The 26380-nt window shown below is 48.8% G+C and overlaps 1 protein-coding gene across 1 annotated transcript; it reads left to right on the top strand.

Moving 5' to 3' along the window:
- The first annotated feature begins 6639 nt into the window (after positions 1-6639).
- On the top strand, positions 6640-25953 carry NEFH (neurofilament heavy chain). Its single transcript, XM_053369546.1, has 4 exons — positions 6640-7584; positions 18355-18554; positions 22052-22176; positions 23328-25953. The coding sequence occupies exons 1-4, from the start codon at positions 6699-6701 to the stop codon at positions 24988-24990; spliced, it is 2874 nt and encodes a 957-aa protein (XP_053225521.1). The 5' UTR covers positions 6640-6698; the 3' UTR covers positions 24991-25953.
- The last annotated feature ends 427 nt before the right edge of the window (positions 25954-26380 follow it).

Raw genomic sequence — 26380 nt, 5'->3', positions numbered from 1 at the left:
CTCCATTGGTTCACCCTCAGCTCTTCTGCATTTTTCCAGTTATTCACTATAACCTGTCAGGCTGCAATTACCATCAATTTCACCCATTTACATTCCTCTTTTGTTTCTTTGTAACACAGAGGTGGTCTGCCAAGGGGCCTGAAGGCATCTCCCCATAGAACACATCCTTGGGATGCTGCCATCTTCCATTTCAAGGAAGGACCTGACCAAGCCAGCTTAGATGTTGCTAAGACAGGAGTGCGAACATGCTAGGAATGTGCGCTTGGGAGAGCACATCTTTGTTTGAAACTCTGTCCTGCCATGTGATAAGCAAGATCTCCCTGTCGCAGTGCATTGAGGTGTTGATCCTGGTGGTTGCCCACCTCAAGCAGCCCATGCAAGCCTGGTAGACATTCACTTTGGTATTGCACATTAATATTGTGTTCTTGCCAATAAAGGTCCGTATAGTTAAAGCTATGGTTTTCCCAGTAGTGATGTATGGAAGTGAGAGCTGGACCATAAAGAAGGCTGATCGCTGAAGAATTGATGCTTTTGAATTATGGTGCTGGAGGAGACTCTTGAGAGTCCCATGGACTGCAAGAAGATCAAACATCTCCATTCTGAAGGAAATCAGCCCTGAGTGCTCACTGGAAGGACAGATCGTGAAGCTGAGGCTCTAATACTTCGGCCACCTCATGAGAAGAGAAGACTCCCTGGAAAAGACCCTGATGTTGGGAAAGATGGAGGGCACAAGGAGAAGGGGACGACAGAGGAAGAGATGGTTGGACAGTGTTCTCGAAGCTACCAGCATGAGTTTGACCAAACTGTGGGAGGCAGTGGCAGACAGGAGTGCCTGGCGTGCTCTGGTCCATGGGGTCATGAAGAGTCAGACATGACTAAATGACTAAACAACAACAACAATTGTGTTCTCCCATGCCCTTTAGGAGAGGTGAGCCTTTGCAATTCCTGTAGAAAAACAACAGTGCACAATTTAAAAATGAAGCAACCCCACCTCCCCAGAAATGGAAGGGAAGGTCCCAACGAAGGAAGAATAGATAACCAAGTTGATGGACTATGCCGAAATAGCGAAGATGACCATGAAGATCGGACACCAAGATGATAAGAAATTTTGTAAAGGGTGGGGAAAATTTATAGCGTACCTTAAAGACCACTGTAGATACATAAAAACGTTAGCAGAATTGTTATAACACTTATAATGTAATGAGATTAAAGTTTTTAAAAAGGATATAAATTGAATTTGGAAAATGTAATTAGATGCAATAGAAGAATAGGGGGAAAATGGAAACCAGGGGGGAGGGGGAGGAAGTCCAGGGATTCAAATAATCTCAGATGTGTCAAGATTGGAAATGTATATGAATATTTCTTTTAAAAACATGAAAATAAAATATTTTTTTAAATAAATGAAAATGAAGCAAAACCATTCTAACATAGTTTAAAACATTCAAAAACATTTACAATTAAAAACTTCTCAAATTGGTTACGGTGAAAAACATTTTAAAAGCATTTGCCATTTAAAACATCCCTCTATCCAATGATTACAGGGTAGCCAAGAGCAGTAAATAAAGGTAAAGGGACCCCTGACCATTAGGTCCAGTTGTAGCCAACTCTGGGGTTGCGGCGCTCATCTCGCTTTGTTGGCTGAGGGAGCCGGCGTACAGCTTCTGGGTCATGTGGCCAGCATGACTAAGCCGCTTCTGGCGAACCAGAGCAGCACCCGGAAACGCCGTTTACCTTCCCACCGGAGTGGTACCTATTTATCTACTTGCACTTTGATGTGCTTTCGAACTGCTAGGTGGGCAGGAGCTGGGACCGAGCAACGGGAGCTCACCCCGTTGCGGGAATTCGAACTGCCGACCTTCCGATCGGCAAGTCCTAGGCTCTGTGGTTTAACCCACAGCGCCACCCGCGTCCCTGTAGCCAGGAGCAGAACACCCACTGAAATAAAGGGCCATGATGACTAACTAACACTCATTCATTTCAATGGGTCCACTCCTTTTTGCAGCATGGGTCTCCTCTGTTGCACAGGAACATAGGAAAAACAAGGGGTGGTGCAGTGGTTAGATTGCAGGGCTGGGACCTGGGAGACTTTGGCAAATCATTGCCTCTCAGCCTAACCTACCTCACAGGGCTGTTGTGCACAGAGGGTGGGAGAACACTTTAATATACTCCACCTTGAGCTCCTGGGAGAAAAATGGGGAAACAAAACTTTTGGTGACTACATCCCAACTGTTGTTGTTGTTGATGTTGTTGTTAAACCACACACACACACACACACACACACACGCACACACACACACACACACACACACACACACACACACACGTTGCTTTTAAAAAAAGAAACTTTGGAAGCAAGGATGGATGGGGATGAGTGGAGAGATCAAGGTTGTCTGCTCTCCCTCCGCCCCCTCCTGGACGGAAACTACACTCTCCCACTTGGAGTTATCTCAACCCGCCCCTTCCGTGGCGCGACATGCGGATCTGCCCAGCCGCACGTATGAATTGGGCCAGAAATAGGACCGGACTGGCATGACCTGGCCCTCTGCAGCAGCGGAGGCGGCCCCTCCCTCCTGTTCCCGCACCTGGATTGCGGCAGAAGCCCCGGGAGCGAAGGAATTGTCAATACCAGCAGCCCAGCAGCAGCAGCAGGCGCCCACCCCTCTCTTGCGCACTCCGGGGTAGTCCCTGCTGCTTGCTCCAGCCACGTGTCACAAATAGCGTCTGAAAGGGAGCGGAGGGGATCGTCTGCGGCGTGGAGAAGTGGGTGGATCGAGGCGGATTTGGGTACAGGAAGGAAGGAGTCATGAAAACGAGCGAGCAGAGCGTCAGAGGAAGCTGGAATGAGTTCTGCAAAGAAGATACACGGTTCCTTTTGTCTTCTGGGCAGGGAGTGAAATTGACCACTCCTGCCGCTTTATGCTGAGTCAGACTCATTCGCCCACCTAGTTCAGTATTGCCTACACTGACTGGCAGCAGCAATCTCTTTTTTAAAAAAGATTTTTATTGATACAACAAGAAAAAAGAAAAAAAACACACAAATACCAAATTACACACAAGAATAACCATAGACACATAATTTTCTTAGCAAACAATAAAACATCTATTGGTCTTAACACTAAAGACCCAACCTCCCGTCTATTCCATATTTCAAATTCATATTATTTATTGCCAATACACGCTTTTTATCATAATTAAACGTATTCTTAATAAATCTAATTTCTTATATCTACCTTGCAACTATTACTGAAGTTCCTCGAATGCTGCAACAGAATTTAAACTACTATATTTATTTTTCAGATATTCTTTGAAAACCTCCCATTTTGAAACAAATTCCTGTTTTGATTTATTCTTTATTTTTTCTGATAGACCATCTAATTCGGCATATTCTGACAGCTTTTGGATCCAATCTTGTATAGAGAGGATTTCATTACTCTTCCATTTTGCTGTGATCAAAGCTCTTGCTGCCGAACTGGCAGCAGCTCTCAAGGGTTTCAGGCAGGGGTGATTCCCTGGGGATGCCAGGGAATTGAACTTGGGACCTTGTAAATGCAGAGCAGATGTTCTACCACTGAGCTATGGGCTCCTTCTTGAGATAACCCCACAAGGTTCAACACAAGTCCTGGGAGAAGCTAGCTGGAAACAGGATGCTGAACTAGAGGAGCCATTGACCTGATCCAGCAGGGCCACCCCAGCTCTGAGATTGCAATAATAATACTTGTAATGCCACTTCGTTGGAACACTCAGTTCCAACCTGAACAGTCTCTAGCTGTGGCTGGTGCCCCTTGAGACATGGAATAGGATGGAAGGGAGGGAGCCCAACAGTAGGTGGCGCCAGATTCAAGGACAGGCAGAGCCAACTACTTCTAGCTTTCCCACCATCCCTGCTGAGTTATAGAGAGAGAGATTAAGGAGAAGGAAGCTGACAGGCAACGCCACCCCCTGGACTGGTTAGAAGTTAGGAAAGCAGGCTGGAGGGGACTTGCTGAGATTGGCACCCCGTTCATCAAAATGGGGCAACCTCCCCTGCCTGCCATTTCCAATAACCTACTGAATCCACCCTCTCCGCCTCATTTATTTATTTAGGGATGGAAAAGACACTCCCCGTCTGAAGCCCTGGAAAGCCTCTGCCGGTCAGTGAAGACAGTTCTGAGCTAGATGGAGCAATGGTCTGATTCGATATTAGGTAGCTTCTTATTTCTTGCAGCTTCTTCGTTTTAGAACCATAAGAAATCGTATCTTAACTTGTGGTTAGGGGAAGGGCTGTAACTCAGTGGCAAAGCACCTGCTTTGCATGCAGAACGTCCCAGGTCCAAACCCCAGCATCTTCAGGTAAGGCTAGGAGAGACCCTTGTTTGAAATTTTGGTGAGCCACCGCCAGGCTGTGTAGATAATACTGAGCCAGATGGTCTGACTGGATATTTATTTATTTCATTGCACTTATATTGGGGTGTATAGGGTGTTAGGGGAGGGGTATTAACCCCAGAGTCGGCCACGACTGGACCTAATGGTCAGGGGTCCCTTTACCTTTACCTAAACCAGGCATAGGCAAACTCGGCCCTCCACATGTTTTTGGGACTACAACTCCCTTCATCCCTGACCACTGGTCTGGAGGGCCGAGTTTGCCTATGCCTGGAGTAAACTCTACAGAAATCCAGAGTGGAGTTCCTAAGACGGTTCTTCTATGCCTCCTGCCAACTCCTGCAACCAAGCTGGTGCCAAACATATTGCTCTGCCTTCCTTTGGACCACATCAGCCAGGCTGAGAGGGGAGTCTTGTTGTCTGAGCAGCCCAAGGACCTCCATGCACACTGCCCAGGTTTGCACCCCAGGGAGGTCACTTTGATGCTGTTATCACAGTGGCTTGACTCCCCCTGCCCCGAGGCACACTCCATTGTCTCTTGAGGGATGCCAACAATTCTTATATCCCACCTTTTTCTTCTAGGAGCTGAAGGCTATATCCATGGTTCTCCCCCTCCTCACTGAATCCCCACAACAACCCTGTGAGGTAGGTTAGGCTGAGAGACAGTGGCTGGCCACCAAGGTCAACCAGTGAGCTTCATAGCCAAGTGGGGATTTGAAGCCCAATCTCCCAGGTCCTAGTCCAACACTCTTCTCCTGCCTTCACTTTAAAGAAGAACCACAGTCTCAGGTGTGGGAGACAAATGCAGCCTTCCAAGCCTCTAGTACAGTGGATGCTCAGGTTGCGAACGTGATCCATGTGGGAAGCACATTCGCAACCCGCAGTGTCCGCAACCCGCAGCGCTGCGTCTGCACACGCATGGGTTGCGATTCGGTGCTTCTGCGCATGCGCAAAGCGCGATTTAGTGCTTCAGTGCATGTGCAAGCGCCAAAACCTGTTCTGGTACTTCTTGGTTTGGCACGGTGCGCAACCTGAAATCACGCAACCCAAAGCATCTGTAACCCGAGGTATGACTGTATCTGGCCCTCGGGACTTTCCTCAGGCCACGCCCCTCGCTGACTCTGCTCCACCCCCCTTCCCTTGTGCTTTCGCTCCTCTGGGATGTGCCACTTCTGGCTTCCTTGGATGGAGAGAGGCTGTTTGGTACAAACTTCTGAAATGTGCCTGGTTTAATTGTAGCCTACAAAACCGTCGCATCTGTTACTCCGCCCATTTTTGCCTCTTGCCACGCCCCCATTGATATGCAGCCCCTGAAGGTTGCTCATGAAAGAATTCGTGGGCGTGAGCCCCCGAGACCCTTTAAGTAAAATTAGCCACCACATACTTCCAGCGGAAGGAGCCCCAGAACCTCTTAACAATGAAATGTGGATGTAATTAATGGGTTCATTTGTTCTGATTACAGGTTATAAAATACAATGAATGCTGTAAAGGAAAAATTAGTATGATATAGTAGCTCGAATATTATATTAAACAGAAGATGGTTAATCCTATTTGTAATATATTGTACGTTAAAGAAATGTAATCTGAATCCTGAAATATTGTTTAATGGGCTAATTTATATTTATACTTTCAGCAATGTTACTTTTGTAACACAGTTTGGTATGGGAATTTTTTTTTAAGTGTCAGAATCTGGAAAAAGAAAAAGAAATCAATAAAACCATCACACACCTTGAGTTGGGGGAGGGGGAGACATGAGCCCCAGGACCTTTTCAATTACACTAAACCATCATATGCTGTACCTCAAGCTGGGGGCTCCCGAACCCCAGTCCCAGATCCTTTCAAACAATTAAACCATCACATATTTCAGGCCGGGAGGTGGAGGAAAGACGCGAGCTCCGGGACCTCTTAAACAATACCGCCCCACCCCCCAAAATAATATATCTCACGTTAGGGGCAAGACACATAATTTGAGCTCCGGGACATCTTTTCAAACGAGGAACCCTTCTCCGTGTCTCAGGTTAGGAAGGCGGGGTACTACTTTGAGCCCCGGTACCTACTGAAAAGCTCTGCAGAGATTTCCTTTGGCAGGAGGGGGTGGGATGCGGGCACAGGTATATGTGTGAGAGAGGGGGGAGGGGGGAAGAAGCCGTTTCATCTCCTCCTCTACCACCCCGTCTCTTTCTCTCTCCCTCCCTCCTTCCCTGCTCGCAGAAGGGGCGGCCCCGGGATGCTCGGCGGCCGCCGGCGTGCGGTATATAAGAACCGCGGCGCTCCCTTCTGCCGCAGTGGCCTCTCTGGCGTGTCGCTCCGACGGCAGCGGCGCCCTCCCCGCCACCACCATGATGAGCTACGGCATGGACACGCTTTATAGCGGCCCCTCGTACCGCAAGGAGCCCGGCTTCGGCGGCGGGCGCTACTCGACGGCAGCCGCGCGCTCCGCAGGCGGCAGCGGCTCGTTGGCGTCGAGCGGCTTCCACTCGCAGTCGTGGTCGCGGGGCTCGGCGGTCTCCGTCTCCAGCTACCGGCGCCTGGGGGCGTCGTCGGCGTCCGGGGCCGCGGGGGTCTTGAGCCAGCTGGGCTCGTCGACTGAGAGCCTGGAGTCGTCGCTGAACGGCGACCTGCGCGGGCGCAACGAAAAGGAGGTGCTGCAGGCGCTCAACGACCGCTTCGCCGGCTACATCGACAAGGTGCGGGCGCTGGAGGAGCAGAACCGGCAGCTGGAGGCCGAGGCAGCGGCGCTGCGGCAGCAGCAGGCCGGGCGCTCAGCCATCGGGGAGCTGTACGAGCGCGAGATCCGCGACATGCGCGGCACGCTGGTGGTGCTGAGCGCCGAGAAGGGGCAGCTGCAGCTGGAGCAGGAGCACCTGGAAGAGGATCTGGCGCACCTCAAGCAGCGCCTGGACGACGAGAGCCGGCAGCGCGAGGAGGTGGAGGCGGCCATCCGGGCGCTGGGCAAGTTCGCCGACGACTCTCAGCTAGCCAAGGGCGAACTGGAGAAGAAGCTTCAGGCGCTGCGCGAGGAGAGCCTTTTCCTGCGCCGCAGCCACGACGACGAGGTGGCCGAGCTGCTGCTCCAGATCCAAGGCAGCAGCGCCCTCCAGGTGGCCGTCGAGGCTCGCGACGCAGCAGCCCGCTCCGACGTCACCTCTGCGCTCAAGGAGATCCGCGCCCAGCTGGAGGGACACACCGTCAAGAGCTCCATCCAGTCCGAAGAATGGTTCCGAGGTGAGACTATAGACGGGACGGGCCATCCCGGAAAGGAGGAGGGGGCGTCAGGGAGCCCCCCGACGGTGGGATAAGAGAGCTGCGCGCGCGGAGGGGGCAGCTTTGTCCAAAGGAGGGAGGGAGAGGTCACCCCACCCGCAACCCTTCCAAGGACATGGAGAGGGCCGTCGGGGAACCACTGGAGGGCCCCCAGTAGCTGGGCTGGGCGGGGGCGGCAGCTTTGTCCAAAGGAAGGAGGAGGCGGCCACTCGGGAACCGCCCCAGGAATAGGAAGGAAGGAAGGGGACGCCGGGGAGCCACCGGAGAGCCGGCAGGGAAGTAGGGCTGCGGGGGGAGACGCCTTAGTCTAGAGGGGGTCGGTCGGAGAACCATCCTGCAGTTAGGAAGGAAGGAAGGCGTGCCGGAGAACCACCTCAGCGGCAGCAGAGGGAGAAAGTGCTGTCTCCTAGCAGCCGCTTCATCAAAGGAGCGGCGAGGAATGGAGGGGGTGTCCCCCTCGCTTCATAATCCAAGAGTGGACCCAGCCCCCGCAACTATTTGGAAGTTTCAAAGCTGGGAGCGCGCCTACGTTGGGCAGGGTCAGCGGATGGGGGCTGGTGGGTTTCATTTAAGGTCCCCTTTCTCCCCCGACCCCAGATAGCAGGGCGCAAAGAACCAGATATGATTCATTCTTCTCCAGGACTATTATTTTTCTGGTTATTATTTTAATTAATGTACCGTCTCGTTATAGTCAAGCATAATAATATGTCATCATAATTGCAAATTAAATAAGTGGTCGTTGTTAGGCTTGAAAAGGAGCGCTTGCGAAATTATCTGTTGATTTTTCTTCTTTTTGGATAAAGAGCCATTTCATCTTGGATATATTCAAGGGCAGGCTGCGAAAACTCCCTGTGAATCTTCACACACAAACACACCGGGCGAAACCTCTCTTTCTCTCTCTTCTCTCCCCCCTCTCACATTCGCCTCTCTCCCCATCCCTGAAATCGCGCTCCTACCCCAAGGCAAGAGGGGAACAAGTCGCCTGGAGCGGAGGAATTTCCAAATGTTTTTTTTTTCGGGGGGGGGTGTTGTTCTTTGCGTGCCGGGGTGGGGAGCGGTATCCCTTGACTAGCCATTACTCTGCAAAAATGGAGACCTTGTCATGGAAGTCTCCACGCAAAGGAAGGCGTTGCAATGGGGGCGTGTCCCTATCTCAGTGCCCCCCCCCAGTACGTCTAAATAGCTTCAACTGGGAAACCTATGATAGTAACACTTACAGGTAAAGCGAAATTCCACCCCCCCCCCTCCCCAAGTGAAGCCGACGAACCATGTGGAATTGCTTGTATAAGATAGGCCAATGCAGTGGACAAGATACTTCTGCGGGGGCGGTGGGGGCGGGGGCGGGGATACTGGTCATTGCCCCACCCCAGCTGCTGAGTTGGGGGAAGATGTCCTGCCATGGAGGTCAGGCCCGCTAGCCTAGATAGAAAAAGATTAAGAAATGCGTTGGGAGGGGGAGAAATGTTGGGGGGGGAGGTGGATTGCCGATTAAAGGAGTTGGGAGGTGGATGAAAGACTCTCTTTCCAGAGTCTATAGCGAGGGAAGAAAGACTCCAAAAGGGGCGGGGGGGCGGGGAGAGAATGCATTCAGGAGCTCAGGGGGTAGTGGTGAACTTTGGGGATACCTGGACTGTGAGCGCGTTGCTCCATTGCACCAATACGAGGAGGGAGGGAGACTGATTCAGCACTGTGGACAGCGGTGGAAGGAAAGTAGAGTAGTACCTCGGGTTACATACACTTCAGGTTACAGACTCCGCTAACCCAGAAATAGTACCTCGGGTTAAGAACTTTGCTTCAGGATGAGAACAAAAATCGTGCTCCGGCGGCGCGGCAGCAGCAGGAGGCCCCATTGGCTAAAGTGGTGCTTCAGGTTAAGAACAGTTTCAGGTTAAGAACGAACCTCCGGAACGAATTAAGTATTTAATGCGAGGTATTACTGTATTGCGCCGTCACTCTTGGGGGACAGAGGGTGCCCTTTCATTCATTTGCTGGGGGTGCAGTTTCTATAGGGGAAAAAGATGAATCTATGCCTCTCCTTGGTGCAAAAGGCTGCTACATTTCCCGCCCCCCCTCCGGGGGGAGAACTGAATCTGTCACCAGTCCTATCCGTACTGCGGAGGTACCTAAGGAAAAGGGGTCGATCCGCCTTGCTGCAGAGAGTGGGGAGAGAAAATGGTGGGGGTAACCATGTGTGGGACGAGGTTGGAGGGAGGGGGGACGCGCGCTGTGTCTGGGCGCCGCTCCGCAGTCTCTGCTGAGTCAGTCCTCGCCTCCTGCAGTAACTTGAAGCCAAAGTCAGCTGCACGCGGGGAGGGGGGTTGTGGGGCGGAGGCGGCTGCCAGGCTGGCGCAGGGTGTCTGACTTCTCTTCTTACAGCCCCTCCCCTCCCCAGGGCCCCGATCCTATCACGCCGCCCCATTTCTCCTCCTCCTCTGGGCCATTTCCCAGTTCCCATGGGATCCACCCACACACCTACCTATTGAAGCGAGAGAGGCGCGCTGAAGTGGGGGCGGGGCGGGGGCGCCCCGGAAAGGCTGGTAACGTCGGGATCGAATGCAGTTCGGGCGGTCCGTGCAAGCGATCGCGCCTCCCAAAATGAGTTAGGTGGGAGGGAACCTAAGCTGTTTTACACCGAGTCAGACCATTGGTCTGTCTGTGTAGCTCAGAGGCTGCCCCAGAGATCCTGGATGGGGACATTCCTAGCCCTACCTGGAGACGCCGAGGATAGAACCTGGGACCTTCTGCATGCAAAGCAGGTGCTTAACCTTTTTGCTACTGCCTTTCCCCTCCAAACGGAGCCCTTTCGACTCCCAAGCACAGGCGGATTTCAGGGACTGCAGCAAAAGCAAGTTCTCAGAAGCAGCCGGAAAGTTGGACAGCTCGAGTCACCGTCTCTACCATCTAGCCGCTCTTTCCGTCTCCACGCGCCCCCTTGGCCGTGCTAACCCGCATTCAGGGCCCCTGGGGGGTGGAATGACGCTGTCCAGGGTCCTGACCCAGCAAGGTTTTCCAGGACGCTTGCTTTATCATTATGACAGGCGCAGGCGCTGTCCGCGGTGCTGATCCTGCTTCTTCGTGCCGTTGTCGGCGGGGGTTCTGATCCTGCTGTTCGATTGATTGGTTGCATATATATATCCCACCGTTTCCCCCCAAGGAGCTCAAGGCACTGTACATGGTGCTCCCCCTCTTCATTTAATCCCTGCAACAACCCTGTGAGGTAGGTTAGGCTGAGAGGCAGTGACTGGCCCAAGGTCACCCACTAAATTCCATGGCTGAATGGCGATTTGAACCCTGGGTTCCCAGGTCCTAGTCTGCACCACTTTAGACCGTGCAGCAGGGGTTCAGTTGCTCTGTTCCTCACGAAGACTGGCGCAGAGTGTTACTAGTGGAGAGAGTCTCCGATCTCAATACCGCAATTTATTCCTGGGATTGGTGAGGGGAGTCACATATAACTTCTCCCTAAATATACCTCCTTCTTCTTAGCATTGTAAGGGGAATCCGTGTTGTTGGAAGTTAGCTGGAGGGACATATTTTTACTTCCTACAGTTTGGGAAATCCCTGTTGTTGTTGCTGCAGTCCAGCTTTAACAGCTCTCTTGTCTTTCCTTAGCCATTCCTGTTTGGTAGCCACCAGCAATACTTTCATAAAGGCTGGCAGAAGCCTGGAGGGCAGCTGCAGGAATGTGAGCCAAATATCTAAGCTGGTTTTCCCACAGGCATCTGGGTGGCAGCTGTGAGAACAAGACAGTAGACTGGATGGGCCATTTGCCTGCTCCAACAGCCAAACTCTGTTTATGTTATTGTGGGGAAATGAAAAGCCTAGCTTATGGTGGCACCAGGTTATTAATATTTATTAAATTAAATGTTTCACATAGCACTTTCATTGTGCAAAAAGCAGAATATCTCTTTCCTTTGGGGGTGCAAACTGCAACCCGCCCCCCCCCAGCTTCTAGAATTATCTGTCCCACAAGCCCTTTTAAAGTATGTTGCTTGACAGCTCTTCAGCATGCCTGCATTGTGAAAATGGCACAGGCTTAAGAGTGAGTGGGATGTGACCTAATGGCTCTATTATAGTCCTGTCAGGCAGGTTCCCGTACTGAGAGGCAGTGTCAGATGAGATCGTCAGGTTGGCCCTGCAAAAGCAGTTTGATCTGCCTAAAGAGAACCACCCACAGAAAGTACCGTAATTGAGATGCACAGCTGAAGGTCACTTAATGCAGACAGGTCAATTTTAACACACACGCCCCCTGCTCACAATACGAGGTGCTAAAAGGATGGTTCTTCTCCCCAATGCCCCATTGTATGGTCATTTGTAGAGGCTTTTTGAGTCCATTTTCACTACTGATTTTGGCTCCTGCCTTTGTTCTAGAATGAAACCATCCAGACATCATAATGTATTGCCACTTCCTTAATTTCCCAATGGAGTAGTTAGCGATGGTCACTAAGCGAAAATGTCACCACCCACATACAAGAGGCAGGTTATTGGCAAATGTGGGGGAGATATAAGGCTTGCAGGAATAAAAAAAGAGAAAGGAAAGGGGTCATGAAGTCCCCCAAATGCAGGTGGGGGGGACTGTTTGATCACATACAGCTAGAGTTTGTGAGGGGTGTTTTTATGGCTATGTTTATTTAATCTATTCATCTTGCCTTTTTACAAAAAACATTGCAACCTTTTAAAACATTATTAAAAAACACAGTAATAAGAACAAACCGGCTAAAGGCAATAATTAAAATACACCAGAACAGATTTAGAACCTGCAGTTAAGATTCATTTCCCTCTGACCATAGCCCAGTGATCAGCATCGTCTGCACCTTAGTTTTCAAAGGTGTGTCTGAATAAGAAGGTCTTAGGCTGTCAGCAGAAATATGACAAAGAGGAAGCCAGTCTAACCTCTCCTTGGGAAGAAATGCTACTGGATGGGAGCAGCCGCAGAAGGGGCACTCTTGTGGATAACCACCTGCCGTGATTCAGATGCCGGTGGGATTGAAAGAAGTTCTAATTTGGCAGCACAACTGCAATAGTGACTGATGGTAAACTAATCCCCCTGCCCCCTGCCCTAGGCTTCCTGTCCTTGATCCCACAGTTGCTATGCTCTCCCCCAAAAGAGCGCTGTGGCAGAGGCCTTTCCTCAACAAGAATGGCTGCCTTCAGGCCCAGACATCACCAAGGCCAGCCTATCCAGCAAAGTGTGTGTCGAGGTTGTTGAGACCAGCTCTCCCTTTCTGAGAGGGGCACCTCCTATCTGGAGGTCTGGAGTGGGGTTGTGTGAGCTTTGAAGGTGTAGATCAGTGAGGGCAAGTGTCAGCTAATCTGTGTCTTCTAAGGCTGTTACTCTTCAGACACAGTACAGTCTCTCCACCAAGAAGGGGGAGATTTGAAGTCTCAAAAGACAATGTTGATTCTCTCTCTCTCTCTCTCTCTCTCTCTCTCTCTCTCTCTCACACACACACACACACAGAGAGAGAGAGAGAGAGAGAGAGAGAGAGAGAGAGAGAGAAAGAGAGAGAAAATCAACATTGTCTTTTGAGGCTCTTTGTGCTCCCTCTAATACTGAGTTCAGGTGGTTGAGTGTCGACAGGATTTCAGCTCAAATTTGGCCAATGAGAAATATATATAACCATGCTTTGGTGAATCCTGAAGTCTGCAGTAGTACAAAATACTTGCAGAAAAATTAAATTAGGGGACTTCCTCCCCACCCCCCAAAACCCCCAACAACCAGCAGCCAAAATCAGCAGCCCCAGGAACTACGGAATAATGAATGTCAATTGGTGATGGAACAGGCAGAAAACCAGGAAAGGGGGCAGGGGAGAGAATAACTGGTTTGCTTGAGCCATTTAGAGTAGGGCAGGCTTGAAATCTGAAAAGGAGCACTCTTAACCAAGGGTGGGGAGACACTGCAAAATTTTGTTGCGGATCCTATGATGAAGAGCTCAGTTGTGTATGCAGATGGTTTGAACAGATGGTTTGGGCCGTGCTCTGGGTCAGAGGGAGGTGGGGCAGGAGTTGATTCTGCCACTCTAGAAAGTAATCTCTGTAGATGGCTGGTCCTTCTCCTTGCTTGGAGAGACTGAGCACCACCACCTCCAAACCAGAATGTGTCCTCCTCAGCACCAACTGTTTAAATCATAATTCCTATGCAGTTCTTAAAAGACCAGGTGTTTTGCAATATCAGCGTTCATCTGCACACTAACCCTGCGAGGTAGGTCATCATCACCCACATTCTATAAATGGGGCTCTGGGGAGGCAGGCACAGGAGCTAGATTCTAATCACAGCCTTATTTTCATATATATATATGATTGGTTTTGGCACATGTTTTCCAAACATAACATCTCATCTTATACAATATAACAAACCTTTGGCTATCACAGCCTAGGACTTCTGTCAATCTCGCTTAATGGTTTTCTAACTTTCTTTCTGATTTTGCATTTTATTTTAATAGTTATTGCTATAAAATCCAAATCCTAAATAAACTCCTTCTTAGTCCTTTTTTTTTTTGCAATAATTCATATAGTTCTCCTTACAAAACTTCTTGCAACCCTAGAAAGCACAGCCTTATTTTCAAGATGCAGGAAAATCTGTTAGTCTATGTTAGTTTCCATTCCTCAGGATCCGTTCATTTATGGCCATGAAGACATAGGTGTTTCCTTCTCCCTGCCCTTCATTTCTGATATCACTTAAAGCAAACAGCCTTTTTCTGACCTACCTCATCTATTTTTTGCTCTTCCTGCCCACTGCTTGCCCATATCATTTTTCTATGGTCCCCTAGCTGGAAATGATCCTGGGAAAAGTTTATTCTGTGGCGGCCATAGCTCAGTGGGGAACAGTCCGAGCTCAGTTGCAGATCATCTGCTTTGCATGCACAAGGTCCCAGATTCAATCCCTGGCATCCCCAAGTGATTTCAGAAAAGACTCCTGTCTGAAGCCCTGGAGAGCTGCTGCCGGTCAGTGCAGACAATACTGAAGTAGATGGACCAACAATTGGGCTCAGTATTAAGCACAGAGCCTAGGACTTGCCGATCAGAAGGTCGGCGGTTCGAATGCCCGCGACGGGGTGAGCTCCTGATGCTCGGTCCCAGCTCCTGCCAACCTAGCAGTTCGAAAGCACATCAAAGTGCAAGTAGATAAATAGGTACCGCTCTGGCGGGAAGGTAAACGGTGTTTCCGTGTGCTGCTCTGGTTCGCCAGAAGCGGCTTAGTCATGCTGGCCACATGACCCAGAAGCTGTACACCGGCTCCCTCGGCCAATAAAGTGAGATGAGCACCACAACCCCAGAATCTGTCACGACTGAATCTAATGGTCAGGGGTCCATTTACCTTTACCTATGTTCCTCTATGTATTCAGAGGTTAACTGCCTTTGAATGCAGAGCTGCCCAGAGCAATCATGACATTTCCCAGCCACTGGTGTGTGTGTGTGTGTGTGTGTGTGTGTGGAGACATCCTGCATTTATCTCAATCCCTTTAAAAATATTATAGAGTGCCATATGTTAACTACACATTAGAGAGGCAGTGTGGTTCAGTGGTTAAAGTGCCAGGCTTAGGACCTGGGAGGCCAGGGCTCAAATTCTCACCCAGCCATGAAGCTCACTGGGGGGACAGGACTTGGGGGACAATCACTGCCTCTCAATTTATCCTGCCCACAGGGTTCTTGCCGGGATTAAATGAAGAGGGGGGGAATGCCATACACGCCACCTTGAGTTCCTTTGAGTGTAAAAAAGTGCAATAAAATAAATCAAATAAAATAAATACATATTTATGCACCATGGCAAATACAGCGTTCGTTTAGGCTCCATTCCATTTGCCACCTTTACTGCTGCTGATCCTTTCTGGAGAATCAGAAGTACAAACACATTAAGGTTTGTTTTTCAGGATGCTGCAGTCAGCAATATGTGAATGCTGCGCGAGCCCTTCTGAAAGAGACAAATGATGTATGAGCAGAGATCAGAAGAGCTCACAGCTATTTAACAATAGCATTCAACTGATTTGGGTTTTGTTTTTTAAGTTGCGTTTTTTCTTTTTCAATTTTAGCAGATCATTAATGAACCCAATTAAAAGGAAAAACCCTTCACCACCATCGCAGCGCGGGTGACTGGAAAGCAGAGAGCGAGAAAGGGCTCACATTCATTCTCTGCATCCATTTCCTGCATATGTGGCAAGGCAGTAACACGAAGTATTATCCCTCCACAGGATGCCACCTGAAAATCAAATTCCCCTCCCGTTCCCCTTGCATCTGGGAGCTATGAAACCCCTGCTGAATCTAGTGGGTGATCAGGATCAAACCCTCCTTTATATCCAAGGCTGTATACCTTACGATGCTGGAAACAACACACAGCAAGCCAGCAGCTTAAATAATATAAAACAGACAAGAAGTATAAAAATCAGTTTTGTGGTTTTTTTGTAGAGGGCATATTGAGGCAAGACTATATACATTTGGGAGCAAGATTCATTCCACTTTTAAACCTGAACATCCTTAAACGAGTGCAAAACCAGTATATTGTATTTTTAAAAAATCCGTTCAGAATGTTTTAATAATGCACAGTTCATTCCCCCCCCCCCCGGAACTTGCCTAGTTCCGGATGGTGATGCTGAATCATGTTGCAGATCCCAGCAGAGGGGGCTGGGCTGCCCTTTCGTCTCAGGAAGCGAAGTGATGGAGGCTTGGAGGTTCCCATCAGGGGTTGGCCAAAGCGGCTGAATTGTCTTAAGCCTGTTATTATCCCTTCCTCCTCTCTTTCCCCCATCTCTCCGCAGCTGTGCTAGCTAGGGCTGCTGGGATCTGTAGTCCAAAAGAGTTGGAGGGGGTTGGGGCAAGCGGGCCGGCATTGCAGCGATGGGCGTGGCCAGTGGCAAAAGTGGGCGGAGCAACAGGCTTCACTGCCGCCTGAGTACCGTAGGCTACATTTAAGCCATGCACAATTCAGAGCTGCATACGGGCATCTCTCTCTCTAGCCAGGGAAGTAGGAGGCACGACCACAAGAAAGCAAGTGGCCCATCTAATCCAGCATTCTCACAGTGGTCACCCAGATGCCCCAAAGGGAAGCCCAGAAGCAGGACCCCAGAACAAGAGCCTTCTCCCCTCCTGTCGTTTCCAGGAACTGGTGTTCATGACTGCCCTCCAACCAGTGCCATATAAGCTAAACAATCTATAGCTTAGGGCCCCACTCTCTTGGAGCCCCCCCAAAAAAATCAAAGGAAAAAACCCGGATGTACATTTCCAAAATATAAGATAAAAAACAAATAAAATAAAACCTACATACAGCAACAGTGTTTTGTGTTGTGTAAGTAATGGGCCCCGCCTGCTAGCCTGCTCTCTAAAATATCACTGGTTTGCTCATATTCAGTGGTACCTCGGATTACATACGCTTCAGGTTACAGACTCCGCTAACCCAGAAATAGTACCTCGGGTTAAGAACTTTGCTTCAGGATAAGAACAGAAATCGGGCGGCGGCGGCATGGCAGCAGCGGGAGGCCCCATTAGCTAAAGTGGTGCTTCAGGTTAAGAACAGTTTCAGGTTAAGAACAGACCTCCAGAATGAATTAAGTACTTAACCCAAGGTACCACTGTATAGGGTGCCTACATTCTGCATGGACTGGTTGCATGGTAACATGTGCAAATGGCTTTCGATACCTATTAGGTCCATAAATTACCATATAGCATATATTCAACTCAACACAAAAAACAGTGACAATTTGTTGTTGACAAAGGACAGCTGGACATACAAAGGGCCCCATTACCTTCAGTAGCTTAGGGCCTCATCAAACCTAAATCCAGCCTTGCTTCCAACCACGGAGGCAAAGCGCAGCCATCATGTCTAGCAGCCATTGATAGCTTGGTCCTCAATGAATTAGTCCAGACTATGAACTCGTCCAATCACATTTCAGGGGCACATTCCAGTATGGCAAAATCACTAAGTAAGGGGATAGCAGAGAGCCTGTCACTGAGGTCTGTCACATGGGAAGGGGCACAGCATGTGGAGAGTCCCAAAGGCCAAATCGAGAGCCTGGGGGGGGGCGCATTTGGCCTCTGGGACTGGAGTTCATTCCTGTTTTGGACCATTGTGGATGGAGTAGGAATGGCCTGTACTTGGCAATCTTTCCTTGACGATATATTTTGGCATGCTTTGCGACTGGATAGATGCTTTTTCTTTTTCTTTTCCCCCAATAATATTTATTGACTTTCATACAAACACATAACTTCAATAAAACAAAAATAAGAAAAACAACAATAAAAGAAAAGAGAAAGAAATAAAATATTACAAACCTCACAAATAATACCCAAGAATACCACCACAAACAAAATACAAGAAAACTTAATTAATTAATTTAACTTTCAACTTCATAAACATATTACTTGACTTCATCTAATCTCTTCCATCTGAATTTCCTTGTAATTGAATGTAGCAGTTTCCAATATCATTATTCCCAAAAAAAACAAAACAAACAATATTCCGGTTATAATCAAATTTCCTAACTTTTCTTATCGTTCTGTTTCTCATTTATTTATTTAATCCAAATTTAATCCTAGGCCTAATTAGTTCTTTCAAGTAGTCACAAATCTTTAATATTACAATATTTATTCAAATAGGTTTTAAATTTCTTCCAGTCTTCTTGATATTCCTCTTCTTTCTGGTCGTGGATTCTCCCAGTGAGATCAGCCAGCTCCATAAAGTCCATCATCTTCATCTGCCAATGACTGGATATATACTTTTCCTTTTCCTTCCCCACATTACAGTGAGGCTGGACAAGCTGTCAGAAGCTGCCAAGGTGAATACCGATGCCATCCGTACAGCACAGGAGGAGATTTCCGAATATCGCCATCAGCTGCAGTCTAAAACCACCGAGCTCGAAGCTCTCAAGGGGACAAAGGAATCCCTGGAGAGGCAGAGGGCCGACATTGAAGACCGCCATCATGTTGATGTCCTCTCCTATCAGGTAATGTGTGGGCCAATGGCAGCTGCCTACTACAGACTCCCCCAACCAGGTGCCCTTCAAATATCAGGTCTCATCAGCCCCCCATGTGGGACAGCCAATGGGGAGGAAGGATGGGGCCATAGTCCAGTGATATCTGGATTTAAATCCACCAGTCTTAGCTGTATAACCCAAGGGTAGCCCAGGATAAGCCAAGCTCTCTTAGGCTGAAAACAGACAAGAATGTTTAAGAAAAGAAGTGTTGAAGCTTCTCCCACTGCCAGCACTGAAGGAAGATCTAGCTACCACCCTTATCAACCTCTGTCTGTGGATTGAAGAAGGTGCCATCTTGTCTTTTGCCCAGTGCAGAAAAATGGGTGATAGTCAATGGCAGTCCTCCTCAAAGTTGGAGTTAATAGGCATGGCCAACTTTGGTTTGATAATTTCAATGGAGGTACTCTGAGTAGGGCTTAGGTGTAGTTTGTTAAGAAGTCTTAGCACCCTTAGGAGTCCCCTGTTTCCCTCTCAGAACTACAGTTTCCCAAACGATTTAATAATGAATCCCTCTTCACTGGGAACTCTGGGAATTGTTGCTCTAAGAGCGGATAAGGGGTCTCTCCCAGCAACTCTCAGCACTCTTAACAAACAACACTTCCCAAGATTCTTTGGGGGAAGCCATGACTGTATAAAGTGGTAAAATACTGCGTCTAGATGAGACCTAAGGCATTCAGCTACTAAAAACAAAAAACAGACCTTAGGTGGATCTACACACAGGAAAAAAACCACTATAAAGAAGTTAGAAATGAAATCATTATAAAAGAAGAAAAAAACACTATGTAAAAATCGCACAGAATTTTATATATATTTTTTGCTCTCCGGCGCCATCCCGTGTTGCATGTTTATAACGCATTCAAAATGTTGGTTGGTTTTTTTTTATCAATGTAGCTGAGTCCCTTGTCTGGTTGGCTTGAAGACAACCTCCCTCCCTTATACACACATGCAGATAAACACCAAACAAAAAATGCTCCACAAAGCAACCTTATTATTACAGTGGTACCTCTGGTTACGTACTTAATTTGTTCCGGAGGCCCGTTCTTAACCTGAAACTGTTCTTAACCTGAGGGGTTACCACTTTAGCTAATGGGGCCTCCTGATGCTGCTGCACCACCGTGGTGCAATTTCTGTTCTCATCCTGAGGTAAAGTTCTTAACCCGAGGTACTACGTACTTCCAGGTTAGTGGAGTCTGTAACCCGAAGTGTTTGTAACCTGAGATGTTTGTAACCCGAGGTACCACTGTAGTGGTGTTTTGTTGATGTTCCTAACCAAAATGTTTAGGGCTATGCGTCCCCCCAGGAAAAAAGCACTGGTTATCGTTATTGTTGTATTACAATTGGAGTGTGTGCCTTTTTGACTAAGCTCTAATTGGTGTGTCTCAGGCCCCTGCCAGTGGCAGTTAATGCCCATTGGGGCTGCTTGGGCAGAAGGCAGGGAGCCCAACACTAGGGGGCGCCAGAGCTGATGGCAGGCAGAGCCAACTAATTCTTTGTTTTGTCTCTGTCCTCCTCCCTGCCAAGTTCTACAAGGGGCAACAATGAGATGAAAGAGGAGGAAGTTGGCAGCCGGGGTCACTTCCTTGGACTCATAAGAAGGAAGGCCGGTGGTGGGCTGGCTGAGGGCAGGCAGAGATTGGTGGCACCTCTGATCAGCCTATGATGCCTTCCAGGAACTAGCAAAGTAGATCCCAGAAGCCTGAAATCTGCCTGCATTTGATCTAGCCAAAACCCAAGCACTTTCAAGCCCCATTCAGTTCAAGGGGAGGGCTAAGCATGCACCGAAACCAGTGCAGTCCCGCTTGAACTGCATCCAGGTCAAAGATGTTGAAGTCGTAAGGGGGAGAAAGAGATTTCACTCTTAAATATTCTTTCTGTGTGTGTGTGTGTTTATTTAATTATTTAAAGGTAGTTTTAAGCCACCCTTCACCACAAAAGTAATCCCAGCGCAGTAAAAGGATTGAAACCACAAATACCAATTACAAATAATAGAAAACCAAGGGCAGATAAAACAAACAAGCAAACTGCTGCAGAAGCACTAACAGCAACATGTCAAGCATAAATATCCTGTGGCAGCCTGTAGTACTGAAAACTCATTAAGAGTGGGCACCTGCCGCTTTTTGGGAGTGTGGTGTAGTGGTTAGAGTGTTGGACTAGGACCTGGGAGACCAGCGTTCATGAGGAAACTGACTGGGTGTCCTTGGGCCAGTGGCTGCTTCTGAGCCTGGCCTACCTCTCAGGGTCGTCGTGGGGGATTAAATGGGGGACAGGGGTGAACCAGAAACACCACCTTGAGCTCCTTGGGGGCGGGGAGGTGGGATTTAAACACAATCAATAAACAAAACAAATAATAGGACGGAACAGCAGCACGGAGCCTCAGATCTCAACTCTGGCAGTGGGGGGAAATCCCTGAGGATTTGCTGCCAGCCAAGAGGACCATTGCAGTCCCAGACGTGCGCTTGGTAATAGACACACTAGATTAAACACCTCTGATGTTTCGGTACAGCTGTCCTGTGCCAGTATTAAACCCTGCTTACTATCGTGTCTGGGGCACGGGTGGCGCTGTGGGTTAAACCACAGAGCCTAGGGCTTGCTGGTCAGAAGGTCGGCGGTTCGAATCCCTGTGATGGGGTGAGCGCCCATTGCTTGGTCCCTGCTCCTGCCAAACTAGCAGTTCAAAAGCACGTCAAAATGCAAGTAGATAAATAGGTACCACTCTGGCGGGAAGGTAAACGGCGTTTCCGTGTGCTGCTCTGGTTCGCCAGAAGCGGCTTAGTCATGCTGGCCACATGACCCGGAAGCTGTACGCCGGCTCCCTCAGCCAATAAAGCGAGATGAGCGCCACAACCCCAGAGGTGGCCACGACTGGACCTAATGGTCAGGGGTCCCTTTACCTTCACCTTTACTATTGTGTCACATCTCGCTTGTGGCCCTCTCAGCCTGACCAACCTCACAGGACTGTTGTGAGTAGGGGGAAGAGCCATATGTACATCTCCTTCCGTTCCTGGGATGCAAATGCAATAAATCCAAACAAAAATAACAATAAGTAAATGGGCTCAGCATTTTTTTTTAAAATAACAATCATTTCCCACATTCTCTTCAAATCTTTATATGTCTTTTCCCAGGCCTTTTAAATAATTTTACATTGCCACTACATATGGTAGCCTCTTCTACTTTTTGCCCTCCTTTCCTGTTTCTTCTCTATCTCAGTCAAAGGCTTTGACTGTGAAAGAGCGAAACAACTTCATGCTGATTGGGCAGATCTAGGATGCCGGTGGCTACAAAAATAGCAATAGGTCTTTGATTCCTCCATGACCCTGGACCTGACCAGTACCCCCACACTGGTCACTGTGGCCCTTCAGCATCAGTCACCTCACACTCTGCCTAGTGCTAGGGCCAGCTTTGACCCTGCCGTTCACTCATTGGCCCCCTGAAGATGATCCACACTCTACTCTGCCTCTCTTTCATAGGAGAGCATCGCCCAGCTGGACAATGAGCTGAGGAATACCAAGTGGGAGATGGCCGCCCAGCTGAGGGAATACCAAGACTTGCTGAATGTCAAGATGGCTCTGGATATAGAGATTGCAGCTTACAGGTAAGTGTCGCTTCATATCCCTACTCTGACAGGCTCACAGGCGTAAGCCCTTCCTCCTCCAGACACGGCATCATTTCCTTTCATGCTGTCATGCACAGGCGCATCCCTGTGCATGCCCAGCCTTGTTTTCTTCACCTCGGTCCTTCAATTCCACTCCTCCACAACCCATTCTTTCCTTGGGTTTATTTATTTATTAAAATATATATATTTCATTTTAAAATGTATACCCTGCTTTTCACCATTTAGCATACAAGGATTTTTTTTTAATGTACAAGATTTAAAACAAATGAAATCTCCAACATGTAAAAACTTCAGAAATTTATAAAGTCTCAGAAATTTAAACAAAGAACACCTGAAATATTTTAAAACATTGGAGGAACACTCGGGACACAAAAGCCTCCTGGAATAAAATGGTTTTAATCAGGCACCTGAAACTCAGCAGGGAGATTTCCTATGCCTGACTTCTAGTGGGAGGGAGTTCCACAGAGTTGGGCCCACACAACTGAAGGTGCAGCTTTGTGTTGAGATGAGTTGTGCTTCTGGTCCCTGGGAGACCATTAACATTGCTTCCCTGGGTGAGTTTTTAATTAAAACTGTGGAGTGTCTATTTAGACATAGATCTAGCCATTATTTTCCAGGCACTTTCCTGGCAATGAGGCCAAGGGAATAAACATTATGCACCAGCCAAAGTAAAACAAATAGATACTGGCCAACTTCACACCATACATTCAAAGCTCTATGGTACCACTTTAAACATGGCTTCCCCCAAAGTATTCTGGGAGCAGTAGTTCAGTAAGGCTGCTGAGATTTGTTAGGAGACCCTTATTTCCCTCCCCAGAGCTACAATTCTCAGAGTGGTTTAACAATCAATCCCTCTTGCCAGGGAACTCTGGGAACTGTAGCTCTGGGAGGGGAATATAGGGGTCTCCTAACAACTCTCAGCACCCTTACTGAACTACTGCTCCCAGAATCCTTTGGGGGAAGCCATGACTATTTAAAGTGATATCATAGAGCTATAAATGTACGGTGTGGATGTGGCCATTGCTGTATGCCCTCCTGGTTTTCTGCATGGCGATTGGTACTCACAGCCAATTGGTTTAGCAGACTCTGACTTCTTTTGCTTTCTCCCACCCACCTTTTCTTGGAAACAGGAAGCTCCTGGAAGGCGAGGAATGCCGCATGGGAGCTGGGCTGGGCCTCTTTCCTTTCCCTGAATCCGTCCCCAAAGGCCCCAGCATTTCCACCCACATCAAGTTCAAGAGTGAGGAGAAGATCAAAGTGGTGGAGAAGTCTGAGAAGGAGACGGTGATTGTGGAGGAGCAGACTGAGGAAGTTCAAGTGACTGAAGAAGTCACGGAGGAAGAGGGAGGTGAGAAAAAGGAAGAGGAGGAGGAGGGAGAGGAAGAGGGAGAGGGAGAAGAGGAAGGAGAGGAGGGAGGAGAGGAAGAAGGAGATGCAAAAGAGGAAGAGGAACAGGGAGAATCTGAAGGAGGAGAGGGTGGTGAAGAAGAAGAAGAAGAAGAAGAGGGAGAGGCAAAAGAGAAGGAATCTCCATCAGCGGAAGAAGCTCCAGAAAAAGCACCAACACCTCCAGAAAAAGAGGTCAAATCTCCAGACAAGATTCAGTTGCCAGTGAAGGATGATGCCAAATCTCCAGCTCCTAAGTCTCCAGCTCCCAAATCTCCAGCTCCCAAATCTCCAGCTCCCAAATCTCCAGCTCCCAAGTCTCCAGCTCCCAAATCTCCAGCTTCCAAGTCTCCGGCGGTTGCCTCCCCGACGCAAGAGGAATCCAAATCCCCGGCCAAAGCGAAGTCTCCAACAAAGGAAGAGGCCAAGGCTCAGGCAACAAAATCTCCCGAAAAGCCCGCATCCCCTACCAAAGAAGACTCCAAGTCTCCAGCAAAAGCGCCATCTCCCACCAAGGAGGAGAGCAAGTCTCCAGATAAGGTCAAGTCTCCGGCAAAGTCTCCGGCAGCAAAATCTCCGGAGAAAGGGGCCACCCCGACAAAGGAGGAGTCCAAATCTCCAGGGAAGGTCAAATCCCCCACAAAGGAGGAGGTGAAGTCCCCAGAGAAAGCCAAGACCCCGCCAAAGGCCAAGTCACCTGAGAAGGAGAAGCCCCCACCAAAGGAACCAGCCAAGCCACCTGCGAAGGAGGCCAAGGCCCCTGCAAAAGAGGAGGAGAAAGCCCAGGTGATGCCAAAAGCAGAGGAGAAGAAAGAGAGCAAGAAAGAAGAGGAGCCCAAGAAGGAGAGCCCGGCCAAGGATGTGCCAAAACAAGAAGCCAAGGTGGAGGAGAAGAAGGGGAAGGAGGAAGACCAGAAGAAAGCCACCAAGCCAGAGAAGGAGGAGGAGGCACCTTCCAAGGCAGAGGATAAAGTGAAGGAAAAGGAGCCCACCAAAGCGGCAGTGAAGGCCAAGCCAGAGGCAGAGAAGGAAGCGGAGAAAGCCAGCAAGAAGGAGCCCGAGCCAAAGGCACCAGCCAAAGAAGCGAAGGCCAAGGAGCCAAGCAAGCCGGCCGAGAAGGAGCCTGAGAAACCCAAGGTAGAAGAGAAGAAAGAGGAACCCAAGAAGGAGAAAGCAGAGCCCAAGAAGGAGCCGGAGGAGAAGCCCAAAGCCGAAGCCAAGCCCAAAGAACCAGCCAAGGCGGAGGTCAAGGAGACCCCCAAGGCCGAGCCGGCAAAGGAGCCAGCCAAAGCCACCAAGCCCAAGGCTGAGAAAGTGGAGAAGTCGTCCAGCACAGACCCCAAAGACAGCAAAGCCGCAGAGAAGGCGTCCGCGGCAGAGGAGAAAGCGAAGAAGAGCGAGAAGTGAGAGGGAGGAAGCTGGAGGCACCGGCGGATGTCGGAGGAGCTGTTCAAGGGCCCTCGCTGCCTCAGGACGGGCTCCAATTTTTGCCCTTTTGAAGGCTGGACCTTTTCTGCTTAGGCGAGTGGTGACTCTCGCTCACCTGCCGAGGCATGGAGCTCATGTTAGCAATATGTTTATGTGAAAGAAAAATAAACAAGACACCCCAAATAAGCAATGAACCGAGCCGCCGCCACCCCCCGAAAAAGGTGGTTCAATAATGTTATGATAGCTTCCGTAGCAGAATGTGATATACGCAGAATGCCACATTTAAACACTTGAATTTATTTAAGGAACGGGGAGAGGGAGGAGGGGAGGGGAATATCCAGAGCAAAACTTGACTGCCCTTTTCAAATAAGTGCATTTATTTCCAAGTATGGGCAATGATGGGTCGAATGCAATAAATGAATGTATGCCGTTAGAGCTGGGATTTATGCTTTGGGAGATGTATAGTAGGCTAGAGAATTCCAAAACGATCTAGAAAAAAATGCCTTGTCTTCATTTTCACACTGTCGAGAGCTTCATCCGTAGCTGGTCTCAGGAGGAAGGTCATTCAGGGCGCGTTTTATACCGGAAACCTAAACGGGTTTCAAAACTGGTTCCATTGCTTTGGTTCCTCGCTTCCATTCTTAAGGGACCCTGGGAAATACAAGTTTACTATGGATACCGAAAAGGGATTTCTCAGCAGAATCCCTTTGCAGGGGAACAGCAGTTCCCGATGTTTTCTGGGAGGGAGCCAGGCCGGTCAAAACTGGTTGAAAACCTGGCTTAGGTTTGACGTATAGATGTGCCCTCTGTCGTTAAAAAACAAAAAAACCATGCACACACATGCACACACTCACCCACTGGAAAAAAGAAGTGCACTACAGCAAGTCAAACGTTCACTTCCAGTTGCTTCTGTGCAATAAAAGCAAACGAAAATGCTTACAAGAGCTGACTCTCTCCTCTATGTTGTGGTGTCCTTACTGGGGTGTCAAGAGGGAAGGTTTGGCAGGTGGAGCTCAGTGGTGAACGATGTGCTTTGCATGCAGAAGGTCCCCGGTTCAGTCCCCTAGCATCACCACAAAAAGGGATCAGGAAGTAATGGCAAAAATCCTGGGGAGTCATTGCTGGAGTGAAATCCTGGGCTCAATGAGCAAATACTATTATTATTATTATTATTATTATTATTATTATTATTATTATTATTATTATTATTTGTGGTACACTGGTTTGACATCGTCTGATAGGAAGTGCCTACAGAGGGTGGTGAATACAGCACAATATATTATGGGCTGTCCCGTGAATCCACTGGATGAAATAGCAGAAGAACGTTGCCTCAGGAGAGTGAGGGAAATTCTCAGGGATGATTCACACC

The sequence above is a fragment of the Podarcis raffonei genome, chromosome 16 (assembly GCF_027172205.1).
Source record: "Podarcis raffonei isolate rPodRaf1 chromosome 16, rPodRaf1.pri, whole genome shotgun sequence".
Lineage (NCBI taxonomy): Eukaryota > Metazoa > Chordata > Lepidosauria > Squamata > Lacertidae > Podarcis > Podarcis raffonei.
The sequence above is the reverse complement of the archived record's forward strand: the minus strand, read 5'-3'. Positions and strand labels throughout refer to the sequence as shown.

Excerpts from the sequence above, each read along its gene's own strand:
- NEFH (XM_053369546.1), top strand. The coding sequence starts at position 6,699 with ATGATGAGCTACGGCATGGACACGCTTTATAGCGGCCCCTCGTACCGC. Across the intron at positions 7,585-18,354 it reads GTCCGAAGAATGGTTCCGAG|TGAGGCTGGACAAGCTGTCA; the intron begins GTGAGACTATAG and ends CCCACATTACAG. Across the intron at positions 18,555-22,051 it reads TTGATGTCCTCTCCTATCAG|GAGAGCATCGCCCAGCTGGA; the intron begins GTAATGTGTGGG and ends TCTCTTTCATAG.